The following is a 25,792-nucleotide window of genomic DNA, read 5'->3' as shown; positions in this document are numbered from 1 at the left end:
AAAACACAAAAATTGAGCTTGGTTTGAGATAATACAAATGCAGCGTATAAATGCATGTTGACATTGGCCATAAAACATAAAACCTGCAAAAGAAAAAGTGAGCAAAAACCCTGCTGTAACTAAATAAGTAAAAGCAAAAGTGCATCTAAATAATACAGAGTTTTTAGTAATACTGTTTTTGATCAAAAGTAGCATGAAAGCCATCCCACCACGACAAGGTAACTCTGTTCGGGATAGTCCTACACTGTCTAATATTAAAAACCTTGCTTTGTGTCAAAGTTGACCTCAATGTGTGAACAAGGGCAGACAAAAGGACTGGGTCCCAAACAGTAGACACCAGTCTGGGGAAGCCTTATATACAATTTCCAGCTCAGGAGAGGGAGGCCACACCCCAGCTTGCACAGAATGCAAAAAATACAAAGAAAAAACACAAAAATTGAGCTTGGTTTGAGATAATACAAATGCAGCGTATAAATGCATGTTGACATTGGCCATAAAACATAAAACCTGCAAAAGAAAAAGTGAGCAAAAACCCTGCTGTAACTAAATAAGTAAAAGCAAAAGTGCATCTAAATAATACAGAGTTTTTAGTAATACTGTTTTTGATCAAAAGTAGCATGAAAGCCATCCCACCACGACAAGGTAACTCTGTTCGGGATAGTCCTACACTGTCTAATATTAAAAACCTTGCTTTGTGTCAAAGTTGACCTCAATGTGTGAACAAGGGCAGACAAAAGGACTGGGTCCCAAACAGTAGACACCAGTCTGGGGAAGCCTTATATACAATTTCCAGCTCAGGAGAGGGAGGCCACACCCCAGCTTGCACAGAATGCAAAAAATACAAAGAAAAAACACAAAAATTGAGCTTGGTTTGAGATAATACAAATGCAGCGTATAAATGCATGTTGACATTGGCCATAAAACATAAAACCTGCAAAAGAAAAAGTGAGCAAAAACCCTGCTGTAACTAAATAAGTAAAAGCAAAAGTGCATCTAAATAATACAGAGTTTTTAGTAATACTGTTTTTGATCAAAAGTAGCATGAAAGCCATCCCACCACGACAAGGTAACTCTGTTCGGGATAGTCCTACACTGTCTAATATTAGACAGTGTAGGACTATCCCGAACAGAGTTACCTTGTCGTGGTGGGATGGCTTTCATGCTACTTTTGATCAAAAACAGTATTACTAAAAACTCTGTATTATTTAGATGCACTTTTGCTTTTACTTATTTAGTTACAGCAGGGTTTTTGCTCACTTTTTCTTTTGCAGGTTTTATGTTTTATGGCCAATGTCAACATGCATTTATACGCTGCATTTGTATTATCTCAAACCAAGCTCAATTTTTGTGTTTTTTCTTTGTATTTTTTGCATTCTGTGCAAGCTGGGGTGTGGCCTCCCTCTCCTGAGCTGGAAATTGTATATAAGGCTTCCCCAGACTGGTGTCTACTGTTTGGGACCCAGTCCTTTTGTCTGCCCTTGTTCACACATTGAGGTCAACTTTGACACAAAGCAAGGTTTTTAATATTAGACAGTGTAGGACTATCCCGAACAGAGTTACCTTGTCGTGGTGGGATGGCTTTCATGCTACTTTTGATCAAAAACAGTATTACTAAAAACTCTGTATTATTTAGATGCACTTTTGCTTTTACTTATTTAGTTACAGCAGGGTTTTTGCTCACTTTTTCTTTTGCAGGTTTTATGTTTTATGGCCAATGTCAACATGCATTTATACGCTGCATTTGTATTATCTCAAACCAAGCTCAATTTTTGTGTTTTTTCTTTGTATTTTTTGCATTCTGTGCAAGCTGGGGTGTGGCCTCCCTCTCCTGAGCTGGAAATTGTATATAAGGCTTCCCCAGACTGGTGTCTACTGTTTGGGACCCAGTCCTTTTGTCTGCCCTTGTTCACACATTGAGGTCAACTTTGACACAAAGCAAGGTTTTTAATATTAGACAGTGTAGGACTATCCCGAACAGAGTTACCTTGTCGTGGTGGGATGGCTTTCATGCTACTTTTGATCAAAAACAGTATTACTAAAAACTCTGTATTATTTAGATGCACTTTTGCTTTTACTTATTTAGTTACAGCAGGGTTTTTGCTCACTTTTTCTTTTGCAGGTTTTATGTTTTATGGCCAATGTCAACATGCATTTATACGCTGCATTTGTATTATCTCAAACCAAGCTCAATTTTTGTGTTTTTTCTTTGTATTTTTTGCATTCTGTGCAAGCTGGGGTGTGGCCTCCCTCTCCTGAGCTGGAAATTGTATATAAGGCTTCCCCAGACTGGTGTCTACTGTTTGGGACCCAGTCCTTTTGTCTGCCCTTGTTCACACATTGAGGTCAACTTTGACACAAAGCAAGGTTTTTAATATTAGACAGTGTAGGACTATCCCGAACAGAGTTACCTTGTCGTGGTGGGATGGCTTTCATGCTACTTTTGATCAAAAACAGTATTACTAAAAACTCTGTATTATTTAGATGCACTTTTGCTTTTACTTATTTAGTTACAGCAGGGTTTTTGCTCACTTTTTCTTTTGCAGGTTTTATGTTTTATGGCCAATGTCAACATGCATTTATACGCTGCATTTGTATTATCTCAAACCAAGCTCAATTTTTGTGTTTTTTCTTTGTATTTTTTGCATTCTGTGCAAGCTGGGGTGTGGCCTCCCTCTCCTGAGCTGGAAATTGTATATAAGGCTTCCCCAGACTGGTGTCTACTGTTTGGGACCCAGTCCTTTTGTCTGCCCTTGTTCACACATTGAGGTCAACTTTGACACAAAGCAAGGTTTTTAATATTAGACAGTGTAGGACTATCCCGAACAGAGTTACCTTGTCGTGGTGGGATGGCTTTCATGCTACTTTTGATCAAAAACAGTATTACTAAAAACTCTGTATTATTTAGATGCACTTTTGCTTTTACTTATTTAGTTACAGCAGGGTTTTTGCTCACTTTTTCTTTTGCAGGTTTTATGTTTTATGGCCAATGTCAACATGCATTTATACGCTGCATTTGTATTATCTCAAACCAAGCTCAATTTTTGTGTTTTTTCTTTGTATTTTTTGCATTCTGTGCAAGCTGGGGTGTGGCCTCCCTCTGAGCTGGAAATTGTATATAAGGCTTCCCCAGACTGGTGTCTACTGTTTGGGACCCAGTCCTTTTGTCTGCCCTTGTTCACACATTGAGGTCAACTTTGACACAAAGCAAGGTTTTTAATATTAGACAGTGTAGGACTATCCCGAACAGAGTTACCTTGTCGTGGTGGGATGGCTTTCATGCTACTTTTGATCAAAAACAGTATTACTAAAAACTCTGTATTATTTAGATGCACTTTTGCTTTTACTTATTTAGTTACAGCAGGGTTTTTGCTCACTTTTTCTTTTGCAGGTTTTATGTTTTATGGCCAATGTCAACATGCATTTATACGCTGCATTTGTATTATCTCAAACCAAGCTCAATTTTTGTGTTTTTTCTTTGTATTTTTTGCATTCTGTGCAAGCTGGGGTGTGGCCTCCCTCTCCTGAGCTGGAAATTGTATATAAGGCTTCCCCAGACTGGTGTCTACTGTTTGGGACCCAGTCCTTTTGTCTGCCCTTGTTCACACATTGAGGTCAACTTTGACACAAAGCAAGGTTTTTAATATTAGACAGTGTAGGACTATCCCGAACAGAGTTACCTTGTCGTGGTGGGATGGCTTTCATGCTACTTTTGATCAAAAACAGTATTACTAAAAACTCTGTATTATTTAGATGCACTTTTGCTTTTACTTATTTAGTTACAGCAGGGTTTTTGCTCACTTTTTCTTTTGCAGGTTTTATGTTTTATGGCCAATGTCAACATGCATTTATACGCTGCATTTGTATTATCTCAAACCAAGCTCAATTTTTGTGTTTTTTCTTTGTATTTTTTGCATTCTGTGCAAGCTGGGGTGTGGCCTCCCTCTCCTGAGCTGGAAATTGTATATAAGGCTTCCCCAGACTGGTGTCTACTGTTTGGGACCCAGTCCTTTTGTCTGCCCTTGTTCACACATTGAGGTCAACTTTGACACAAAGCAAGGTTTTTAATATTAGACAGTGTAGGACTATCCCGAACAGAGTTACCTTGTCGTGGTGGGATGGCTTTCATGCTACTTTTGATCAAAAACAGTATTACTAAAAACTCTGTATTATTTAGATGCACTTTTGCTTTTACTTATTTAGTTACAGCAGGGTTTTTGCTCACTTTTTCTTTTGCAGGTTTTATGTTTTATGGCCAATGTCAACATGCATTTATACGCTGCATTTGTATTATCTCAAACCAAGCTCAATTTTTGTGTTTTTTCTTTGTATTTTTTGCATTCTGTGCAAGCTGGGGTGTGGCCTCCCTCTCCTGAGCTGGAAATTGTATATAAGGCTTCCCCAGACTGGTGTCTACTGTTTGGGACCCAGTCCTTTTGTCTGCCCTTGTTCACACATTGAGGTCAACTTTGACACAAAGCAAGGTTTTTAATATTAGACAGTGTAGGACTATCCCAAACAGAGTTACCTTGTCGTGGTGGGATGGCTTTCATGCTACTTTTGATCAAAAACAGTATTACTAAAAACTCTGTATTATTTAGATGCACTTTTGCTTTTACTTATTTAGTTACAGCAGGGTTTTTGCTCACTTTTTCTTTTGCAGGTTTTATGTTTTATGGCCAATGTCAACATGCATTTATACGCTGCATTTGTATTATCTCAAACCAAGCTCAATTTTTGTGTTTTTTCATGGTATGTACACTTCCAGGGTTCGTGCTGCCCCTCCCCCATTATGTTTGTGCCGTGCTGCACTGAGCTCTCATGTGCAGGCACATAGCTGCAGTGTCCAACCCCCTAACTCTTCGCCCCTGTTGGAATGTCCACTCGTCCCTCCCTCCAGGTATACAAGCTTGTGTAATGTGAGACCATGGTCTGTCTGGTTCAAGCAGGAAAGTAAAGGTTAAATGCACATGTCTCTTTTTTCATTCCAACTCAAATATAATAACACATAATAATCATAGAGGCAGGAAACTTAGAATCTACATAATTAAAGCTATCCACGGATGGGTTTTATAGCTTGTGCGCCCACAAGAAATGGGTATCTGCCTCCCAGTAATACGCAGATAAAAGATGCTTGGTCTTAAATGAAAGATAATTTTGAAGGAGACATATAATACTCCTGTTGTCACTGGGAGCCTCGCAGCCCAAGATATGGCCCACAGAAGTTTTTTAGTAATTTTCAAATGGGGAGTACATTCCATAACTCCACCCACCCAGTGAGGTCAGCCAGGGAAAGGTATAAGACTAGGTTGCTCGATTAGGAGGTCATCTTTTGCCCGGGGAATCAGCTATAGGGAGCTGTGCATTTGGAATCGTTGTTCTGGGAAGGTTCCCCTCCCCCTTCCTCCATGGGAAGGTTCCCCTCCCCCTTCCTCCACATGGCATACCATTGACTGAGATATGCAAGTCTTATTTTAATCCATTTTATTTTGCAATTTTCTGTATATACTTTATCTTGTCTCATTTGTAACATCTTTTATATTTTTGTAAACACTGCGTGTATTTTTTTGAGTAAGTCTATAAAACTTACGAGTTTTGTTTTCCTTGCTCTACGCTGTAGGTGGGCTCCTGACCCGATATTGGTTTTAATGTCAAACGAGGAGCTGGTGGCAGCAAATTGTCCTGGGGTATTTGGAAGACCCTGGCAGTGATGAAACGGAGGTTTATGTGTGTATTCCCTGCCTGAGACTGGGGATATACATACTGCCCTCACTGCCCAATAGCCAGTACATGACCAGGCAGCCTTTCTGGCGACTATTTATCCTAGGTTCCCTGACTAACCTGAGGGCAAAGGGGGTACCAGACAGCTGCAAGTTCCTAACCGGAACGGAAAAGTGGAATATACAAGTAAATCCCTGACATATGAGTGGGATCAAAAAAGGATTCCTGACCATTCCCATGTACCTACATGAGTATCATGTAGTGGTCCTTCTTTGGCAGTTGACATCTGACTGACAATTGTTAGCTAATACATTATACTAAGCCCTTAACTTCAGTATCTACACTGATGGCACCTCTGCTGCCAAGTAGCTTTGTACCACTGCAATTGATTTTTTTTAGAACCTGAGAAATAAATCTTATGTCAAGGCTTAATCAAACTAATCTTCCTTGACAAGTCTCTTAAATTATCTCCAGTATAAAAGTAGTGCATATCCTTCATAGAATTTCCAATGTGTGGATTAACAAGGATGATTTCCGATACATTAAGTTACTAATTGGCTTTTATTCTTTAATCCGTTCTTTGTAGCCTAATTGAGCTTTCTAAACGAGCATCCTTTGTGTAATTAGCATGGAGGATTTTACATTACAGACTTTAGAAAAAAGCATGTATCACCTTGAGAATTACAATTGTTAAACTATTAATATAATGAAACAGCTATGTAAAATTAGCTACCTCTGCGTCATTGGGGTCTTGTAAAATGGCAGCTTCCAAGTACAGGATGGTCACCGGTAAATCCCCTTCTTTCAGTTTCTTCATTCCTTCTTCAAAGGCTACAGAACACTCTCTAAATGGGTTCTCCATATGGAAATAGTAACCCTGGACCAGAATAATAGGAATTACATAGTTTATTTAACTTTTTATGTGAACAATAAATTGAGACATAAAGGGGTGTTCCCATGTTCAAGATCTTATCTCAATATGTAGTAGATGTAATAATAATAACATTAGCAAATACCTCCAATTAGAAATGTAGTATAGTTCTTCTGATTCACAATGTCGCTTACCCCTTGTGCCTGGCCTTGCAGTAGGTTAGGTATCCATAGTTACAACCACAACAACTAACTAAATTTCATCATATCAGTGGTTGTAACCATGGATACCTGAGCTACTGCAATGCCCTACACAAGGGGTAAGCGACACAGTGAATCAGAAGAACTATACTAGATTTCTAATTGGAGGTATTTGCTAATGTTATTATTAGCACACCTACTACATGCTGGGATAGGAACTTGGAGATGGGAATACCCATTTAAATGCAAATTATACTGTAGCAAACATCTATCTATCTGTCTGTCTATATCAGGTGACCAATTTCTTACTGTTTTCTTTTTGGTAGATTTGGCAAAGCCTAGCCTGTTCTAGAGTTCATTGCTGCTGGATTCTTTCCACTACTGATCTTGTTGCAAATCTGCAGATTCACTGGAATATTCACTCTATACAATAATGGTTTTAAATCCACAGTAAAAGTATACAGCTTTCCTCGTCGCTGAATGTTGTGGGCAGCTATGTAATCAAGCCATGGCCGCCTCTAAGACTGCCATATTACACAAAAATGACCACCACTAAGCATGAGCAGTTCACATGAGCCTTTTGTGATCTGCCATAGAATCAGTGCCTACAATGTACGTACGGTTTCTTTGGAAGATGTTCCAGGTGGATTGGATGAGCTTGAGTTATCAGAAATCCAGTTACGTCTTGCCATTTCTTCCCATTCAGCTTGCATCTTATCCCAAAATTCTGTGTCTGACTAGGAAAGATATAATGAAATCTTTAACTCATTTTGCAATTTATTTGTCAGTTTCTTCTATGGTGTCTTTAAAAACATTAACCACAATGTGGCAGTAGGTATAAAAAGTAAGATTGGCATAGAGAAGAACAATGCACTACTTACAACAATTAGTCACTGCTGACTAGAGGTACAACACCTGATAAGTGAAAGCTGGAGCTTCTGTAATGTACGGAACAAATGCAATATAATACATATGAATAGAGATGCACAGTAATAAACACAGTTCTGGATCTGCACTGTGTCATCTTCTGTTAACATTTAAAAAACTGTACGCAACTTTATAGTAAAGATTACAATGTGCATACATTGTTAGCATATCTCTTAGACCTGATGTGGCTGGTGTACTTACTTTGGTAATGTCACAGTAGCTGCATAATCCTTTCTAAATGTTTAAACTCAGTCTCTACCCACTTAACCTGATTGACGGCTCATCAGTCCTTCCTCCCTCAGCTCACAATGTGTAGAGCCGTCCCTTATTACATAAATTACATAGTTTTCTGTCTTATTATACATGGCACCATCGCTTATTACATAGCATCCTATCTGGTTATCTACAGTGCCATCCCTTATTATATAGCATCCTCTCTTATTATATACAGCACCATCCCTTATTACATAGCATACTCTCTTATTTGCAGCACCATTTCTTACTACATAGCATCTTCTCTTGTTATGTACAGCACCATCCCTTATTACATAGCATCCTCTCTTATTTGCAGCACCATCCCTTATTACATAGCATCTTCGCTTGTTATGTACAGCACCATCCGTTATTACATAGCATCCTCTCTTGATATGAACAGCACTGTTACCTTATTAAATGGCATCCTCTTGTTATGTACAGAACCATCCATTATTACATAGAATCCTCTCTTGTTATGTACAATGTCATCCCTTACTTATGTAGCTTCCTCTCTTGTTATGTACAGTGTCATCCCTTATTACTTAGCATCCTCTCTTGTTATGTACAGCACCATTTCCTTATTACATAGCATCCTCTCATTATGTATAGCACCACTCCTTATTAGATAGCATCCTTCCTTGTTATGTACAACAGTGTCCCCTAATTACATAGCATTGTCTCTTGCTATGTACAGTGTCATTCCTTATTACATAGCATTCTTGCTGCAGCTTTCAGTCAGGCTGAGTGGGTAGAGATTGAATACATTTGAACCCATGAGCTCTAATACTTTTTAGCTGGACTCTGTCACTTTGATTTCAGAATAAGAAAGCCTTTTTGAATGTATTAGCAAAGTACACCAAGTCTCCAACTGTAAGACATCATTATTTTAAGGTATATGTATATCTGTATTATGGAATCTAGTCATAGATCTGCTTTGATACTTAAGAATAGGTGGTGACTAGTGTTGAGCATTCCGATACCGCAAGTATCGGGTATCGGCCGATACTTGCTGTATCGGAATTCCGATACCGACTTCCGATATTTTTTCAATATCGGAAGTCGGCATCGGAATCGGAAGTTCAAAGTTGATTGACAGCCTGACGTCATCATGATGCGCGGTGTGTGCGCATCATGATGCGCCGTCATTTCGGGCCTTCCGGGGGTCTCTGCCGGCCTGCCGGGGGGCTGTGCCGGCCTGCCGGGGGGCTGTGTGGACTGCCCGGGGTCTGTACCGGCCTGCCGGGGGGCTGTGCCGGCCTGCCGGTGGTCTGTGCACCCTGTGGGGGTCTGTACCGGCCTGCCGGGGGGCTGTGCCGACCTGCCGGTGGTCTGTGCACCCTGTGGGGGTCTGTACCGGCCTGCCGGGGGGGCTGTGCCGGCCTGCCGGTGGTCTGTGCACCCTGTGGGGGTCTGTGCCGGCCTGCCGGGGGGCTGTGCCGGCCTGCCGGGGGGGCTGTGCTGATGTCCGGGGGTCTGTGCAAGCATCGTCCGATGGGACTACAAGTCCCATCTGGCGATGCCTGCTACCATGACAGTGATTGACACATTAGCCAATGATGGGACAGTAGTAGTCCCATCATCCGGCTAATGTGTTAAATGTTAAAAAAAAAAAAAAAAAAAAAAAAAATACTACATACATACTACATGCATGCTACATACATACTACATGCTACATACATACTACATACATACTACATACATACTACATACATACCACATACATACCACATATATACTACATACATACTACATACATAACACATATATACTACATACATACTACATACATACTACATATATACTACATGCATGCTACATACATACTACATACATACTACATATATACTACATACATACTACATGCTACATACATACTACATACATACTACATACATACTACATACATACCACATATATACTACATACATACTACATACATACTACATACATAACACATATATACTACATACATACTACATACATACTACATACATACTACATACATACTACATATATACTACATGCATGCTACATACATACTACATGCTACATATATACTACATACATACTACATACATACTACATACATACTACATGCATGCTACATACATACTACATGCTACATACATACTACATGCATGCTACATACATACTGCATGCTACATGCATGCTACATACATACTACATACATACTACATACATACCACATATAGACTACATACATACTACATACAATACATTCATACAATACATACATAGACATACAGTACATATAACATAGAGTAACATACTTACCAATACTTGTCACATTGTTCCCCGAAGCCATTGTCTTTTACGGAATAAATATTAACATAACAAACCACAAAAATACTCACCCACGATCCGAAGCAGTCCACGAGTGTGTCCCACGACGATCTTGGGTAGAGAACTGCAGCATCAGCTGTTGCTGCCGTTCTCTACGGGCTGCAGGAATCCAATGACGGAAGGTAGGTATCCTTCCGCACTGTATTCCTCCGCCACTTAAAAAAAAAAAGTCCCTAGTCTCACTTTATGCCATTGCTGCGTGGGAATTTCCCACACAGCAATGGCATAAAGTGAGACTAGGGACTTTTTTTTTTTTAAGTGGCGGAGGAATACAGTGCGGAAGGATACCTACCTTCCGTCATTGGATTCCTGCAGCCCGTAGAGAACGCAGCAACAGCTGATGCTGCAGTTCTCTACCCAAGATCGTCGTGGGACACACTCGTGGACTGCTTCGGATCGTGGGTGAGTATTTTTGTGGTTTGTTATGTTAATATTTATTCCGTAAAAGACAATGGCTTCGGGGAACAATGTGACAAGTATTGGTAAGTATGTTACTCTATGTTATATGTACTGTATGTCTATGTATGTATTGTATGAATGTATTGTATGTAGTATGTAGTATATATGTGGTATGTATGTAGCATGTAGTATGTATGTAGTATGTATGTAGCATGCATGTAGCATGCAGTATGTATGTAGCATGCATGTAGTATATATGTAGTATGTATGTAGCATGTAGTATGTATGTAGCATGCATGTAGTATATATGTAGTATGTATGTAGCATGTAGTATGTATGTAGTATGTATGTAGTATGTATGTGGTATGTATGTAGCATGTAGCATGCATGTAGTATGTATGTAGTATATATGTGGTATGTATGTAGCATGTAGTATGTATGTAGCATGCATGTAGTATATATGTAGTATGTATGTAGCATATATGTAGTATGTATGTAGCATGTAGTATGTATGTAGTATGTATGTAGTATGTATGTAGCATGTAGTATGTATGTAGCATGCATGTAGTATATATGTAGTATGTATGTAGCATGCAGTATGTATGTAGCATGCATGTAGTATATATGTAGTATGTATGTAGCATATATGTAGTATGTATGTAGTATGTATGTAGCATGCATGTAGTATATATGTAGTATGCATGTAGCATATATGTAGTATGTATGTAGCATGTAGTATATATGTAGTATGCATGTTGCATGCATGTACTATATATGTAGGTTGCATGTAGTATATATGTAGTATGTATGTAGCATGCATGTAGTATATATGTAGTATGTATGTAGCATGCAGTATGTATGTAGCATGCATGTAGTATATATGTAGTATGTATGTAGCATATATGTAGTATGTATGTAGTATGTATGTAGCATGCATGTAGTATATATGTAGTATGTATGTAGCATATATGTAGTATGTATGTAGCATGTAGTATATATGTAGTATGCATGTTGCATGCATGTAGTATATATGTAGTATGCATGTTGCATGCATGTAGTATATATGTAGTATGTATGTTGCATGTAGTATATATGTAGTATGTATGTTGCATGTAGTATATATGTAGTATGAATGTAGCATGTATGTAGTATGTAGTATGAATGTAGCATGTATGTAGTATGCATGTTGTATGTATGTAGCATGTAATTTTTTTTTTTTTTTTACATTCAACACATTAGCCGGATGATGGGACTACTACTGTCCCATCATTGGCTAATGTGTCAATCACTGTCATGGTAGCAGGCATCGCCCGATGGGACTTGTAGTCCCATCGGACGATGCCTGCACAGACCCCCGAAGCCTGCACAGCCCCCCGGCAGGCCGGCACAGCCCCCCGGCAGGCCGGCACAGCCCACCGGAGCCTGCACAGCCCCCCTGGCAGGCCGGCACAGCCCCCCGGCAGGCCGGCACAGACCACCGGAGCCTGCACAGACCCCCTGGCAGGCCGGCACAGCCCCCCGAAAGGCCCGTACAGACCCCAGAGAGGCTGTACAAGGGAAAAACAGGATTTTTCTTATTCCGATACCGGAAGTCCCATAGACTTGAATGGGACTTCCGGTATCGGAATCGGCGATACCGATACTTTTTTTTAAGATCGGCCGATCCATTCCGATCCGATACTTTGAAGTATCGGACGGTATCGCTCAACTCTAGTGGTGACCCATATGACCATTACATCTTTGGCTGGTGTTGTTAAGTTCATTTCTTTTAAATTCCCCAAAAAATTACTTGCAAATATAAATCCTCTTCTGTCAAGCTTTTAACATTGTTTTCAGCCATTTCCTAGTCAAAATTACTGACAACTTAATGAAAATTGGTTGACAAATAATTAATGCTTCCTGGAAAGGTAACTTTGATATTTTTTGCATGGGGTATCAAAATGTCAAATGATTTTTTTGTGAAATACTAATATCGAAAAACAAAACGTTTCAATTTTTTTGCTAAATATCTCATTTTGAATACAGTTAGATGTTATGTGCAAATGTACTTTATGTTATGCGTTCTGACCTTGGCAACGCTGGCTTCTCTTTTTTTGTACATTGGTATGTGGCTGACCACCACTGTTGCCGTGCGCGCTGGGTTGTGTTCGCCATTTTTTCTGTGTTCACTGTGATGGATCTAGGCTGCTGTGCACACATACACAGCAGCCCCACCCTGCCCCAAGCTTTATTTAATTGTGCACCTGTATCTGAACCTGCATTGCCCTTCATCTATGCTTGCTGGTCAGGCAATGTGTGGAGGCTAAACCTGACACGTCTGCATTCAGACCTGGTTGGCCTTCATCCGCATTTGCCTTTTCTGGCATCATGGGAGCGATCCAGAAATGCTTAGGTATGGATTGCATTTAAAGTGGTCTTGCTTTTAATGTATCTAGGAGGCCGTAATGGCACAGTGTTTATTAAAAACGTAGAGTAGGACCCCCCACATGAGATTGCCTTGGCGCGGCGGGGTGGCTCAATTGAATTGATCAATTTTTTTGCTAAATATCTCATTTTGAATACAGTTAGATGTTATGTGCAAATGCACTTTATGTTATGCGTTCTGACCTTGGCAACGCTGGCTTCTCTTTTCTTCTTTTGTACATTGGTATGTGGCTGACCACTACTGTTGCCGTGCGCGCTGGGTTGTGTTCGCCATTTTTTCTGTGTTCACTGTGATGGATCTAGGCTGCTGTGCACACATACACAGCAGCCCCACCCTGCCCCAAGCTTTATTTAATTGTGCACCTGTATCTGAACCTGCATTGCCCTTCATCTATGCTTGCTGGTCAGGCAATGTGTGGAGGCTAAACCTGACACGTCTGCATTCAGACCTGGTTGGCCTTCATCCGCACTTGCCTTTTCTGGCATCATGGGAGCGATCCAGAAATGCTCAGGTACGGATTGCATTTAAAGTGGTCTTGCTTTTAATGTATCTAGGAGGCCGTAATGGCACAGTGTTTATTAAAAACGTAGAGTAGGACCCCCCACATGAGATTGCCTTGGTGCGGCGGGGTGGCTCAATTGAATTGATCAATTTTTTTGCTAAATATCTCATTTTGAATACAGTTAGATGTTATGTGCAAATGCACTTTATGTTATGCGTTCTGACCTTGGCAACGCTGGCTTCTCTTTTCTTCTAATGTTTTCTGATTTCAGTAAACTAGACAGCCCAAGCTACTGAGCTTAATGATTGGCTGCAGCGCTGTTGATGTAATGTCAGTGCAGCAGACAAACAACAGAGATAAGGGCAAAGCTCTGTTTCTTTTTTACACTGAATATATATATTTTTTTTATTGTAGATGAGAATGAATAAGGATCAAACTCCGATAATGTGCAAGTTACATTTTGGTTTCATATTCCTAATCAGAGGGAAGCAGGAGCGCCTCCTCATATCTCCCAATGCTCTGTCGAGGTGAGGGCACTGTGCCGCTTAACAGGGCTGCCATTAGGAATTTCAGGGCCCCATACTGTAAAAATGTTTGGGCCCCCTTGAGACTCCGTCCAGGCTCCACCCCAGCCGTGCCTCCACCCCTCAAATCTTCCAGAGTCCCACTGCCCACTCTTGGAAAAACTCCACTTCTGCACCCCGTCCTCACCAATCACACATTAACATTTCCCAGATCATACATATAGCCGGCAGCTTTTGTTCTGGCCAAAAGGATTTTAAGCCGCCACCACCACAAGGTAGACTCTTCTGGATGAGCTCTACTCTACTGTAACTTATTAATCATTTGTTAAAATACCCAATAATCTGTTTAGGTATATTTTTCTTTTTCTTTAACCCCTTAGCGACAGAGCCAGTTTGCAGCTTAATGACCAGGCTAATTTTTACAATTCTGACCACTGTCCCTTTATGAGGTTATAACTCTGGAACGCTTTAATGGATCCTGCTGATTCTAAGACTGTTTTTTTTCATGACATATTGTACTTCATATTAGTGGTAAAATTTCTTCGATAAGTCTTGTGTTTATTTATGAAAAAAATGGAAATATGGCGAAAATTTTGCAATTTTAAAATTTTAAATTTTTATGCCCTCAAATCAGAGAGATGTGTCACACAAATTTCTTAATAAATAACATTTCCCACAAGTCTACTTTACATCAGCACAATTTTGGAAGCAAAATTTTTTTTTGTTAGGAAGTTATAAGGGTTAAAAGTTGACCAGCGATTTCTCATTTTTACAACAAAATTTACAAAACCATTTTTTTTAGGGACCACATCATATTTAAAGTCATTTTGAGGGGTGTACATGACAGAAAATACCCAAAAGTGGCACCATTCTAAACACTAGACCCCTCAAGGTGCTCAAAACCACATTCAAGAAGTTTATTAACCCTTTAAGTGCTTCGCAGGAACTAAAGCAATGTGGAAGGAAAAAATTAATATTTAACTTTTTTTTGCAAAAAATTTACTTCAGAACCAATAAAAAGAGACAAGTGTTAAAAGAGAAAATCAACAACAAAATTTGTTGTACAATTTCTCCTGAATACGCCGATACCCTATATGTGGGGGTAAACCACTATTTCAGCACACGGCAGAGCTCGCAAGGGATGGAGCGCCGTTTGACTTTTTCAACGCAGAATTGGCTGGAATTGAGATCGGATGCCATGTTGCGTTCGGAGAGCCCTTAATGTGCCTAAACAGTGGAAACCTCCAACAAGTGACCCCATTTTGGAAACTAGACCCATTAAGGAACTTATCTAGATGTGTGGTGAGCACTTTGAACCCCCAAGGGCTTCACAGAAGTTTATAACATAGAGCCGTGAAAATAAGAAATCTATTTTTTTCCACAAAGATGATCTTTTCGCCCCCCAATTTTTATTTTTTACAAGGGTAACAGGATAAATCATACCCGCACAGTTGTTATGCGATTTGTCCTGAGTACGCCGATACCCCATATGTGGGGGGAACCACTGTTTGGGCGCATGGGAGAGCTCGGAAGGGAAGGAGTGCCATTTTGGAATGCAGACTTTGATGGAATGGTCTGTGGACATCATGTTGCGCTTGCAGAGCCCCTGATGGGCCTAAACAGTGGAAACCCCCCACAAGTGACCCCATTTTGGAAACTAGACCCATTAAGGAACTTATCTAGATGTGTGGTGAGCACTTTGAACCTTCAAGTGCTTCACAGAAGTTTATAACGTAGAGCCGTGAAAATAAAAAATCCATTTTTTTTCCACAAAAATGATCTTTTCGCCCCCAAATTTTTATTTTTACAAGGGTAACAGGAGAAATCATACCCGCACAGTTGTTATGCGATTTGTCCTGAGTACGCCGATACCCCATATGTGGGGGGGAACCACTGTTTGGGCGCATGGGAGAGCTCGGAAGGGAAGGAGTGCCATTTTGGAATGCAGACTTTGATGGAATGGTCTGCGGGCATCATGTTGCGCTTGCAGAGCCCCTGATGGGCCTAAACAGTGGAAACCCCCCACAAGTGACCCCATTTTGGAAATTAGACCCCCTAATGAACTTATCTAGATGTGTGGTGAGCACTTTGAACCCCCAAGCGCTTCACAAAAGTTTATAAACGCAGAGCCGTGAAAATAAAAAGTCTTTTTTTATTTCCACAAAAGTGATTTTTTAGACCGCAATTTTTAGACCCCCAAAGTTGGCAAATAGTGGAAACCCCTCAATTCTTGCTCCAACCCTAACCCCAACACACCCCTAACCCTAATCCCAACCCTAATCCCTAATCCTAATTCTAACCCTAATTCTAGTTCGCCCTAACCCTAATTCTAACCCTACTCGTGACCCGAGCCCTAACCCTAGCCCTAGCACAACCCTAACCCTAGCCTAACCCTAGCCCTAACCCTAGCCCTAACCCTAGCCCAACCCTAGCCCAACCCTAACCCTACCCTAACCCTAGCCCTAACCCTACCCTAGCCCTAACCCTAGCCCTAACCCTAATGGAAAACTGAAAAAAAAAATATTTTCTTTATTTCATTATATTGGCCTATATAAGGGAGTGATAAACGGGGGGGTTATGTACTATTTTTTTTATTTTGATCACTATGATCGTTTATCATAGTGATCAAAATAATGAATGGAATCTGCCAGCCGGAGCCGGCAGATTCCCGGCGGGCGCACTGCGCATGCGCCCGCCATTTTCAAGATGGCGGCGCCCATCGGAGGATGCCGGCGGGACATGGGACCACCGGGAGGGGACGGAGGGCCACGGAGAGGTACCGGGGGGGGATCGGGGACCCTATTTCTCTCTCCTCTGATGTGCGATCACATCAGAGGAGAGAGAAATTAAATGTAAAATCACGGCTTTTTTTTTTTTGCGGTCGCCGTTATAGGGTTAATAACGGCGATCGCAAAAGCGGGGGTCGGTAAAAATCGACCGATTCATGTTCTCTGGGGTCTCGGCTACCCCTGGCAGCCGAGACCCCGGAGAAAATCCGACACTGGGGGGCGCTATTCACTTAAATCACAGCGCCGTGGTTTTAGTATCCCTAATTACCGCCGTTAAAAGGCGTATCGGCGGTCGTTAAGGGGTTAAGGAAATGCGTCACAGACTTTTTTTTAAAATAATTGAAACCAGATTGTGACTTTTTTTATAATCTGTATTTCTGATTGCAGATTATTGTATTGTTTTCTGTACATGCATGAAGCTGATATCGATCTGCGCTCGGACCGCAGTGCATGGACGGGCCGCGGATCTCCTGACTAGAGCTCAGCAGCCTCACAGCATGTATGAGGATGCAGGCCAGGAGATCGGCGCCCAGTCCATGCACCACAATTCCCCAAATAAAGATGTTTCCCAGTCATATATACCCACTTTGTATTTTTCCATCAATATGGCCGTGTGAGGGCTTGTTTTTTGCAGGACGAGTTGTGCTTTTGAATGACATGACTGGCTTTATCAAATAGCGTACTGGAAAATGGGAAAAAAATTCAAAGTGCGGTGAAATTGAAAAGGAATTCTAGAATTTTTTTGGTCGTTTCAGCAGCCTCCCATCTCCTCACCTCAGCAGCCTCCCATCTCCTCACCTCAGCAGCCTCCCATCTACACACCTCAGCAGCCTCCCATCTCCTCACCTCAGCAGCCTCCCATCTCCTCAGCAGCCTCCCATCTCCACACCTCAGCAGCCTCCCATCTCCTCACCTCAGCAGCCTCCCATCTCCTCACCTCAGCAGCCTCCCATCTCCTCACCTCAGCAGCCTCCCATCTCCTCACCTCAGCAGCCTCCCATCTCCTCACCTCAGCAGCCTCCCATCTCCTCACCTCAGCAGCCTCCCATCTCCTCACCTCAGCAGCCTCCCATCTCCTCACCTCAGCAACCTCCCATCTCCTCACCTCCGCAGCCTCCCATCTCCTCACCTCAGCAGCCTCCCATCTCCTCACCTCAGCAGCCTCCCATCTCCTCACCTCAGCAGCCTCCCATCTCCTCACCTCAGCAGCCTCCCATCTCCTCACCTCAGCAGCCTCCCATCTCCTCAGCAGCCTCCCATCTCCTCAGCAGCCTCCCATCTCCTCAGCAGCCTCCCATCTCCTCTCCTCAGCAGCCTCCCATCTCCTCAGCAGCCTCCCATCTCCTCACCTCAGCAGCCTCCCATCTCCTCAGCAGCCTCCCATCTCCACACCTCAGCAGCCTCCCATCTCCTCAGCAGCCTCCATCTCCTCACCTCAGCAGCCTCCATCTCCTCACCTCAGCAGCCTCCATCTCCTCTCTTCAGCAGCCTCCATCTCCTCTCTTCAGCAGCCTCCATCTCCTCTCCTCAGCAGCCTCCCATCTCCTCAGCAGCCTCCCATCTCCTCAGCAGCCTCCCATCTCCACACCTCAGCAGCCTCCCATCTCCTCAGCAGCCTCCCATCTCCTCAGCAGCCTCCCATTTCCTCACCTCACTCCCCTCTGCAACTTCCTCCAAGTCCTCACACACTGCCTGCCTCCTCGGCCTCATCGCCGATTTCAGCATCTTCTGTCTCCCAGAAACGTTACATGTTGCTGCTCTGCTGGAGAATGAAGAAGAGCGCGCAGTGTGTCACCTGACCAGGATCCGGACCATGATGCACTTGGTGCTGCTGCTGCTTTAAAGGTACAGCACCGATTTCTGGCCACTGCATTCACTAACAACACTGTAGGTGTATCTGTAAATCACCGCAGTGTTGTTATGTATCTGGCTTGCAGCGGCCATGAACTATTGCACCTGTAGCCCAAACAGCAGTATCAAGAGAGGAGGGCCCGGGCTGCCAACGCATCCGGGCCCCTCTTTTTGCTACTGTTCATGGGGCCCCATACAGTAGTAAGGGCAGTAATGCCCTGATGGCAGCCCTGACGCTTAATATGTTTACACATTTAATCAAGTGTAGATTAGTTAGAAATAGCAGAGACTTGATGGGTTCCCTTTGTGTATATTATAGCAGAAAATTAAGAGCTGAGTAAAAGGATTCTTTGAAAATATAAAGATGACCTCCTCTCAGCAGTTGGGGAGTCAATAGTTAGTAAAGAAAACACATTTCATAATACAAGAAGATGCTTTTCTCTCTTAAATGTCAACTTAAATCATAGTTTCGATTTGTGTCTTATGCAATGAACAATATTTGACAAAAAATGGCACAAACACATTGTAAAATAGGTGATTGGATGTCCTATCACATTTCTAATGTAGAGGTGCAGAAAAAGGTAAGTAATCCATTTGTAATTACTTATATAACGCATTGATTACTAATAAATGTTGTGCTTCATTAAGCACTTTTTGTAACAACAACGAGAAGTGAAACCTTGAATTTAAAAACCTGTTTATAACCTGTAAATCACCTCCTCCAAACATTTCCTGTAAGTAGAAAAAAAAAGAATTTTCAAACTTTCCATTAAGCAAATATGTTTCAGTTCATCTATATTCTTGGGATTTCTTACATGTGCAGGCCTCTTCAGATCTTACCACAACTTCTTGATACGATTAAAGGCCCCGTTACATTTAGCGATGCACCAGCGATCCCAACCACGATATGACCCGGTCAGGATCGCTGGTGCATCGCTAAATGGTCGCTAGTGAGTTGCCAAACCGGCACATCTCACTAGCGATGCAGCAGCGGTCGGCTGTCATACTCACCTGTCAGACGCGGTGAGGGTGACCGTCTTCCGCCTGCGTCCATGGCTCGCTCATCAGCGCCAGCAGGAAGCCGATGACGATAAATGGACCAGGCCGATCTCGTGCAATCAGCGATAGCCAGCGGGGGAGCCGGTAGGAGGTGAGTATCACATGCAGCGATGTCGCTAGTGATATCGCTGCTGCGTCACAAAATCGGTGACGCTTTAGCGATATCGCTAGCGATATCGCTATGTGTAAAGGGCCCTTAAGATGAGCACCATTCTTCAGTTTATTTACTTGTGCACTTTGGGTCATTGTCTTGTTGTGTATACTGTCTGCAGTCCTTACATTCTTCTGTAAAATGTTTTAATATACCACTTGTAAGGTAGCGCTCACTGAGTGCACTGGGGGACACTCACTTGGCTGCAGATAAACCAGGTCCGTCACAGGCTTTTCACATAACACAGTCCATACGGTTTATTGTACACGGCATAAACCATAGCAGCATGAAGAAATAATAGTCTTACAGCAGACCAAACGAATGTTCATAGTGGAGCTCCACTCCCTTAGCCCTGTGTTCACACAGGCTGTGCTTTGTCCAGCAATCAGGCTCTACAGTCTCTCAGTTAATTCCCCCTATCCGGGGTTACCTCTTAGGAGCTCCTGCTCCAGATGCTGACTCTCAGTTAGTCCTTTCAGGGAAGCGGCCGCACTGGGCTCACCGTTCCGGACAGTGCCTTATTCACTAGGCCGCCTCACGGTTCCAGAACAACAGCCGGACAGTGGCTCCCCAAACGCAGTCTGTCACAGACTCTGCTCTCACACGTGGCCTTCTGGGACCTTCCACATGGACCTATCAGATCCAGGTTCTCTCCCCCATGTGACCTACCCTGGTTACCTTATATGGTCCGTAGCCATACCCACCGGATCACATGGCTATGACCTCATCGCAGGTCCTATTCAAACACCCAGCCATTCACACATATATACAGCTTTTACTATGGGCGTTCAGACACACACCCCTGGGTGGGTTAGTAAGTGACTTGTCCTGTCCATCTCACGAAGCCACTTGAAAGCCTTCCCTGATACATAGTAACAAACACTCAGCATTACCTCTGCTGATTACCACATATTCAAGCTTCCATCCCAAGGCCACCCACCCTGGGATGCATAACGGTCATTTACCATCCTATCTCCATTACCACAATGGATATGCCTGTGTGCATGACCCATACAGCGCCCCCTAGCTGTCACAAGGATCACTGCATCACACACTGAATTAATTGCCCCCTCAATGATAAAAAGCATTCAAAACTCTGAGATGGCCAAGAAATCCCAAATCATGATGTTCCCTCCACCATGCTTCACAGTTGGAATGAGATTTTGTTCTTGGTGTAATGTATTATCTTTTCTTCAAACATAGTACAGTGTTATGTATCCATAAGGTCTTGGGCAAACTTGACTTGGTTTGTGAACACTTTGTGAATTTGCTTCCATAAACACCATCCTTATTCATTACTTTTCTACTAGCGGTAAGACAAACAGAGGTCTTTGCACTTTATAGAGCTTTCAGTAGTTTATTTGTATTTTATATTATTTAATGGCTTTTGGCTCAATCTTAAGCTAGAGCGATTTGATAGATGATCGTTCTCTATGAAGATCAATCTTGTGCAAGTCTATATAGGACCACCAGGGTCTTCTCCACTTGATAATATCAAGTCATCGGGTTGCTGGTCTTCTTCTCCTTGTTTATTCTATTCTTCTGATCATGATGTCTTTTTCCAGGAATTGCTTTATTCGTATGATGTGTAGAAAGTATGCAAGACATATCTTGGTGACCCTTGCTTCAAGTGACAAGTCTGGCTTGATTTGTTTCAATATTGATTTGTTTGTTTGTCTAAATGAGGTGTTAATTTCTGTTTCTCCATGAGATCTTTTCCTGAGAGTCTGCTTCCAGAGCTTATTTTAATGCTTAGTGCCGTCTCTGTATCTATCTATCTACAGATATCTATCTATCTATCTCTATATATAAACACCTTATCGTGTTTGTCTGTAACCGAAATCGCGGGCTGCTAATTGGTCGTGGCCGCCAGGCCCCCGCCAGGCCACAACCAATCAGCGACAGGCGCAGCTGGTTGTAACGGTAAGCGGCAGGCGCAGGCCTTAATCTCTAAAAAAGAGAATTAAAATAAAAAAAGTTATTCTCACCTTCCGACGGCCTCCTGTCTTCTTTTCACGCGCCCGGCCTCGCGTTCCCAGTAATGCTTTGCGGCTTAGACTGCTGATGACGTCACTCTCGCAAGAGCGAGAAAGAAGACCGACGTCACTCTCACGAGAGCGAGAAAGAAGACCAATGTCATCAGCGGTCTTAGCCGCAAAGCATTACTGGGAACGCGAGGCCGGGCGCGTGGAAAGAAGAAAGGAGGCTGTCGGAAGGTGAGAATAACTTTTTTTAAAAATTTTTTAATATTATTTTTGCACAGGGCCGTGGCAGTGATTGGTCGTGGACAGAGGGCCGCGACGCTGATTGGTCGTGGCTACACAGAAAGGGGGGTGAGGGGACCATGCATACCAGGAAAGGGGGGTGAGGGGACCATGCATACCAGGAAAGGGGGGTGAGGGGACCATGCATACCAGGAAAGGGGGGTGAGAGGACCATGCATACCAGGATTTGGAGGGTGAGGGGACCATTCATACCAGGAAAGGGGGTTGAGGATACCATGCATACCAGGATTGGGGGGTGAGGGGACCATACATACCAGGAAAGGGGGGTGAGGGGACCATGCATACCAGGATTGGGGAGTGAGGGGACCATGCATACCAGGATTGGGGGGTGAGGGGACCGTGCACACCAGGATAGGGGGTTGAGGGGACCATGCATACCAGGATTGGGGGGGTGAGGGGACCATGCATACCAAGAAAGGGGGGTGAGGGGACCATGCATAAAAGGAAAGGGGGGTGAGGAGACCATGCATATCAGGATTGGGGGTGAGGGGACCATGCATACCAGGATTAGGGGGTGAGAGGACCATGTATACCAGGAGAGGTGGGTGAGGGGACCATGCATACCAGGAAAGGGGGGTGAGGGAACCATGCATACCAGGATTGGGGGTGAGGGGACCATGCATACCAGGATAGGGGGGTGAGGGGACCATGCATACCAGGATAGGGGGGTGAGGGGACCAAGCATTCCAAGAAAGGGGGGTGAGGGGACCATGCATAAAAGGAAAGGGGGGTGAGGAGACCATGCATATCAGGATTGGGGGTGAGGGGACCATGCATACCAGGATTAGGGGGTGAGAGGACCATGTACTGAGGGGACCATGCATACCAGGATTGGGGGGTGAGGGAACCATGCATACCAGGATTGGGGGGTGAGGGGACCATGCATACCAGGATTGAGGGGTGAGGGGACCATGCATACCAGGACTGGGGGGTGAGGGGACCATTCATATCAGGATTGAGGGTGAGAGAACCATACATATCAGGATTGGGGGGTGCATTATTGCATTATTATTAAATCTTCAAAAATAAACTGCATATATATTCTAGAATACCCTATGCATTAGAATCGGGCCACCATCTAGTGTACAGTATATTGATCTCCTTTCCGTAAGTGTGACATCAGGCATTGTTTATGAAGGCTTGGGCGTGTGCACATCGCCAATGTACCCATTTCTGCACATTGTTCTGCCCTGATAATGGTACTGGCTTCAAGCTTCTTCAGCGCAGGCACAGTCCAAATGTATCTGGGAGAATCTAATCAAAGTGAACCTGTTAGTCAATTCATGACGCCAAAATCACCGGCAGCATGTATTGTGTAGCCAGGTGTGATAGTATGATATTCTCAAAAACACTTGGTCATTTCAGAGAAAACATATTTTGAAAATCCGCCTTTTCGCTGAACCCCTCTGGTTGGTTGACAGATCTCCCCCATGTGTTTACAATCAACTGTAGCAGTGTGGAAAGAAGTCAGCTGAGAGCGGCATTAGACTAGTCCTCACACAACTTCATCAACAGAAAAATATAAAAGTTATGAATCAGTAGATTGACAGGTCTCTCTCCATGTACAAACTGGAGACACCTGTCCATCAACTGCAGAAGTTTGGGAAAAGCTAGCTGTGATTTCATTGGAATAGTCAGCTTTCTCCTATAGTCCCCAGCTGGATCTTTAAGCAATATTTTCATTGAAACATTGGAGCATTTTTTTCTTCTAAAAAAACATACCTGGCTGCAATGGTACAGCCAGGCTCTGATTCTTGCCCATACTAAGGTTAGCATAAATCAACTGACGGGTTACCTTTAATACAGGATTAGTGATGAGCGATCGTGGTCAGATAAGGTTTTATCTGAGAATACTCGTGTCCTAATCGAGTATTTTCGACGTGCTCGAAAAAAAAAAAGCTTAAGTCGCCGAAGCTGCATGTCTCGCAGATGTTTGACAGCCGCAACACATGCAAGGATTGCCTAACAAACAGTCAATCCATGCATGTGTTGCAGCTGTCGAACAGCCGTGAGGCATGCAGCGGAGACGACTCGAGCATATTTTTCGAGCACGCCAAAATACTTGATTAGGACACGAATGTGCTTGGATAACACCTTATCCGAACACGCTCGCTCATCACTACACAAGATGCATGTCTCCAGGAGCACAAGCTCGGCTTAATATACTGTATTGGGCATGAAACTGGCAAATTTGCAATTTTCACTCTGCTACATCCACTGTGAAATTATTTCTGGAAAACATAGGTGGGGTCAAATTAGTGTATACACTTGTAGTTTAATTTCCTGAGGGGTGTAATTCACACATGGGGACACTTTGGGAGCTTTTATGCTTAGGGGCTATGCAAATGTTACCTGTAATCTGTACTCTAAAATTGGAAAGAAAATTCCATTCCCTTCCAAGCCCTGCAGAGTGGCAGTTTTCAACCACATATGGTATATTGCTTCATTTGTAAGAAATTGCGTGACATATTATAGAAAGCATGTTCTCCTATTACCCCATGTGAGAATGAACAATTTATGGAAAATTTTATTAAAAAAATGTAATTTGCTTTTTATTTTCACAACCCAGTGTTATAAAATTCTTTGAAACAACTATGGTGTCAAAATTGTCACTACACCCCTAAATTATTTATTTGATGGCTATAATTAGTACAATTGGGTTGCATTATTTGGGGTTTTCTGCCACCTCCAGGGTTCTGCAAATGGAATCTGCAAACTAGACCATCAAAATCTGCACTCCAAAATTCAAAAGCATTATTTCCTTTCCAAACCTTGCCATGTATTGCTGCATTTGGGAGAAATTTGGTAACAAATTGAACGTTTTCTCTTGTTACTTGAAAATGAAACTTTGGGACTGAATCGATATTTCAGAGGAAATAAGTCTTTTTCCGTTTTCATGGCCTGATGTTATAAAATTATTTGAAACACCAGTGGGCTCAAAAAAGCTTGCTATACCCTGAGATGAATACTTTGAGGGGTTTACTTTCCATAAATGAGGTTTTTATATTGTATTGGTACATCAAGGGCTCTGCAAATGCAAAATGACGTGCTCAAAAAGTCAAATTGTGTTCCTTCCCTCCTGAGCTCTGTTTTGTGCCCAACAGCAGTTTTCGACCACAAATAGGATAATTCCACATTTGTGAGAAATTGTGTTTACATTTTCTCCTATTAACCCTTGTGAAAATGAAAACATTAATGCTAAATATATATTTTCGTGCAATAAATGTAATCTTTTATTTTTTTCATTCCACTTAGCGCTAATTCCTGTTACGCTATTGCTAATTTTTCAAAATTTGCGGCAATTTTCAGATATTTACATATATAAATGCCAATCATAGCAACCTAAATTTGTAACTAACATAAAGTGCAATGTGTCACAATTAGAGATGGGCAGTCCCCTGGATGTTCAGGTCCGGAGTGTTTGGCCGAACAGTTTAAAAAAGTTCATGTTCGGCTACCAGAACAGTACTCG

General features: G+C 42.5%; 1 protein-coding gene across 6 annotated transcripts in view; it reads right to left on the bottom strand.

Annotated features, from left to right (window-relative positions):
* The window catches only part of PEX5L (peroxisomal biogenesis factor 5 like), a 509,080-nt gene that overhangs the window by 39,866 nt on the left and 443,422 nt on the right, over positions 1 to 25,792 (bottom strand). For all 6 annotated transcript variants that reach the window (XM_073578778.1, XM_073578776.1, XM_073578777.1 and 3 more), the window contains 2 exons: positions 7,410 to 7,526; positions 6,452 to 6,595 (listed from right to left, as the gene is read on the bottom strand). In XM_073578778.1, coding sequence (XP_073434879.1) covers positions 6,452 to 6,595; positions 7,410 to 7,526 — 261 coding nt within the window. The remainder of the gene's footprint in view (positions 1 to 6,451; positions 6,596 to 7,409; positions 7,527 to 25,792) is intronic.

The sequence above is a fragment of the Dendrobates tinctorius genome, unplaced genomic scaffold (assembly GCF_039654945.1).
Source record: "Dendrobates tinctorius isolate UK_male_01 unplaced genomic scaffold, ASM3965494v1 ptg000060l, whole genome shotgun sequence".
NCBI classification, from domain to species: domain Eukaryota; kingdom Metazoa; phylum Chordata; class Amphibia; order Anura; family Dendrobatidae; genus Dendrobates; species Dendrobates tinctorius.
Note: the sequence above shows the minus strand (reverse complement) of the source record. Positions and strands in the feature narration are given on the sequence as shown.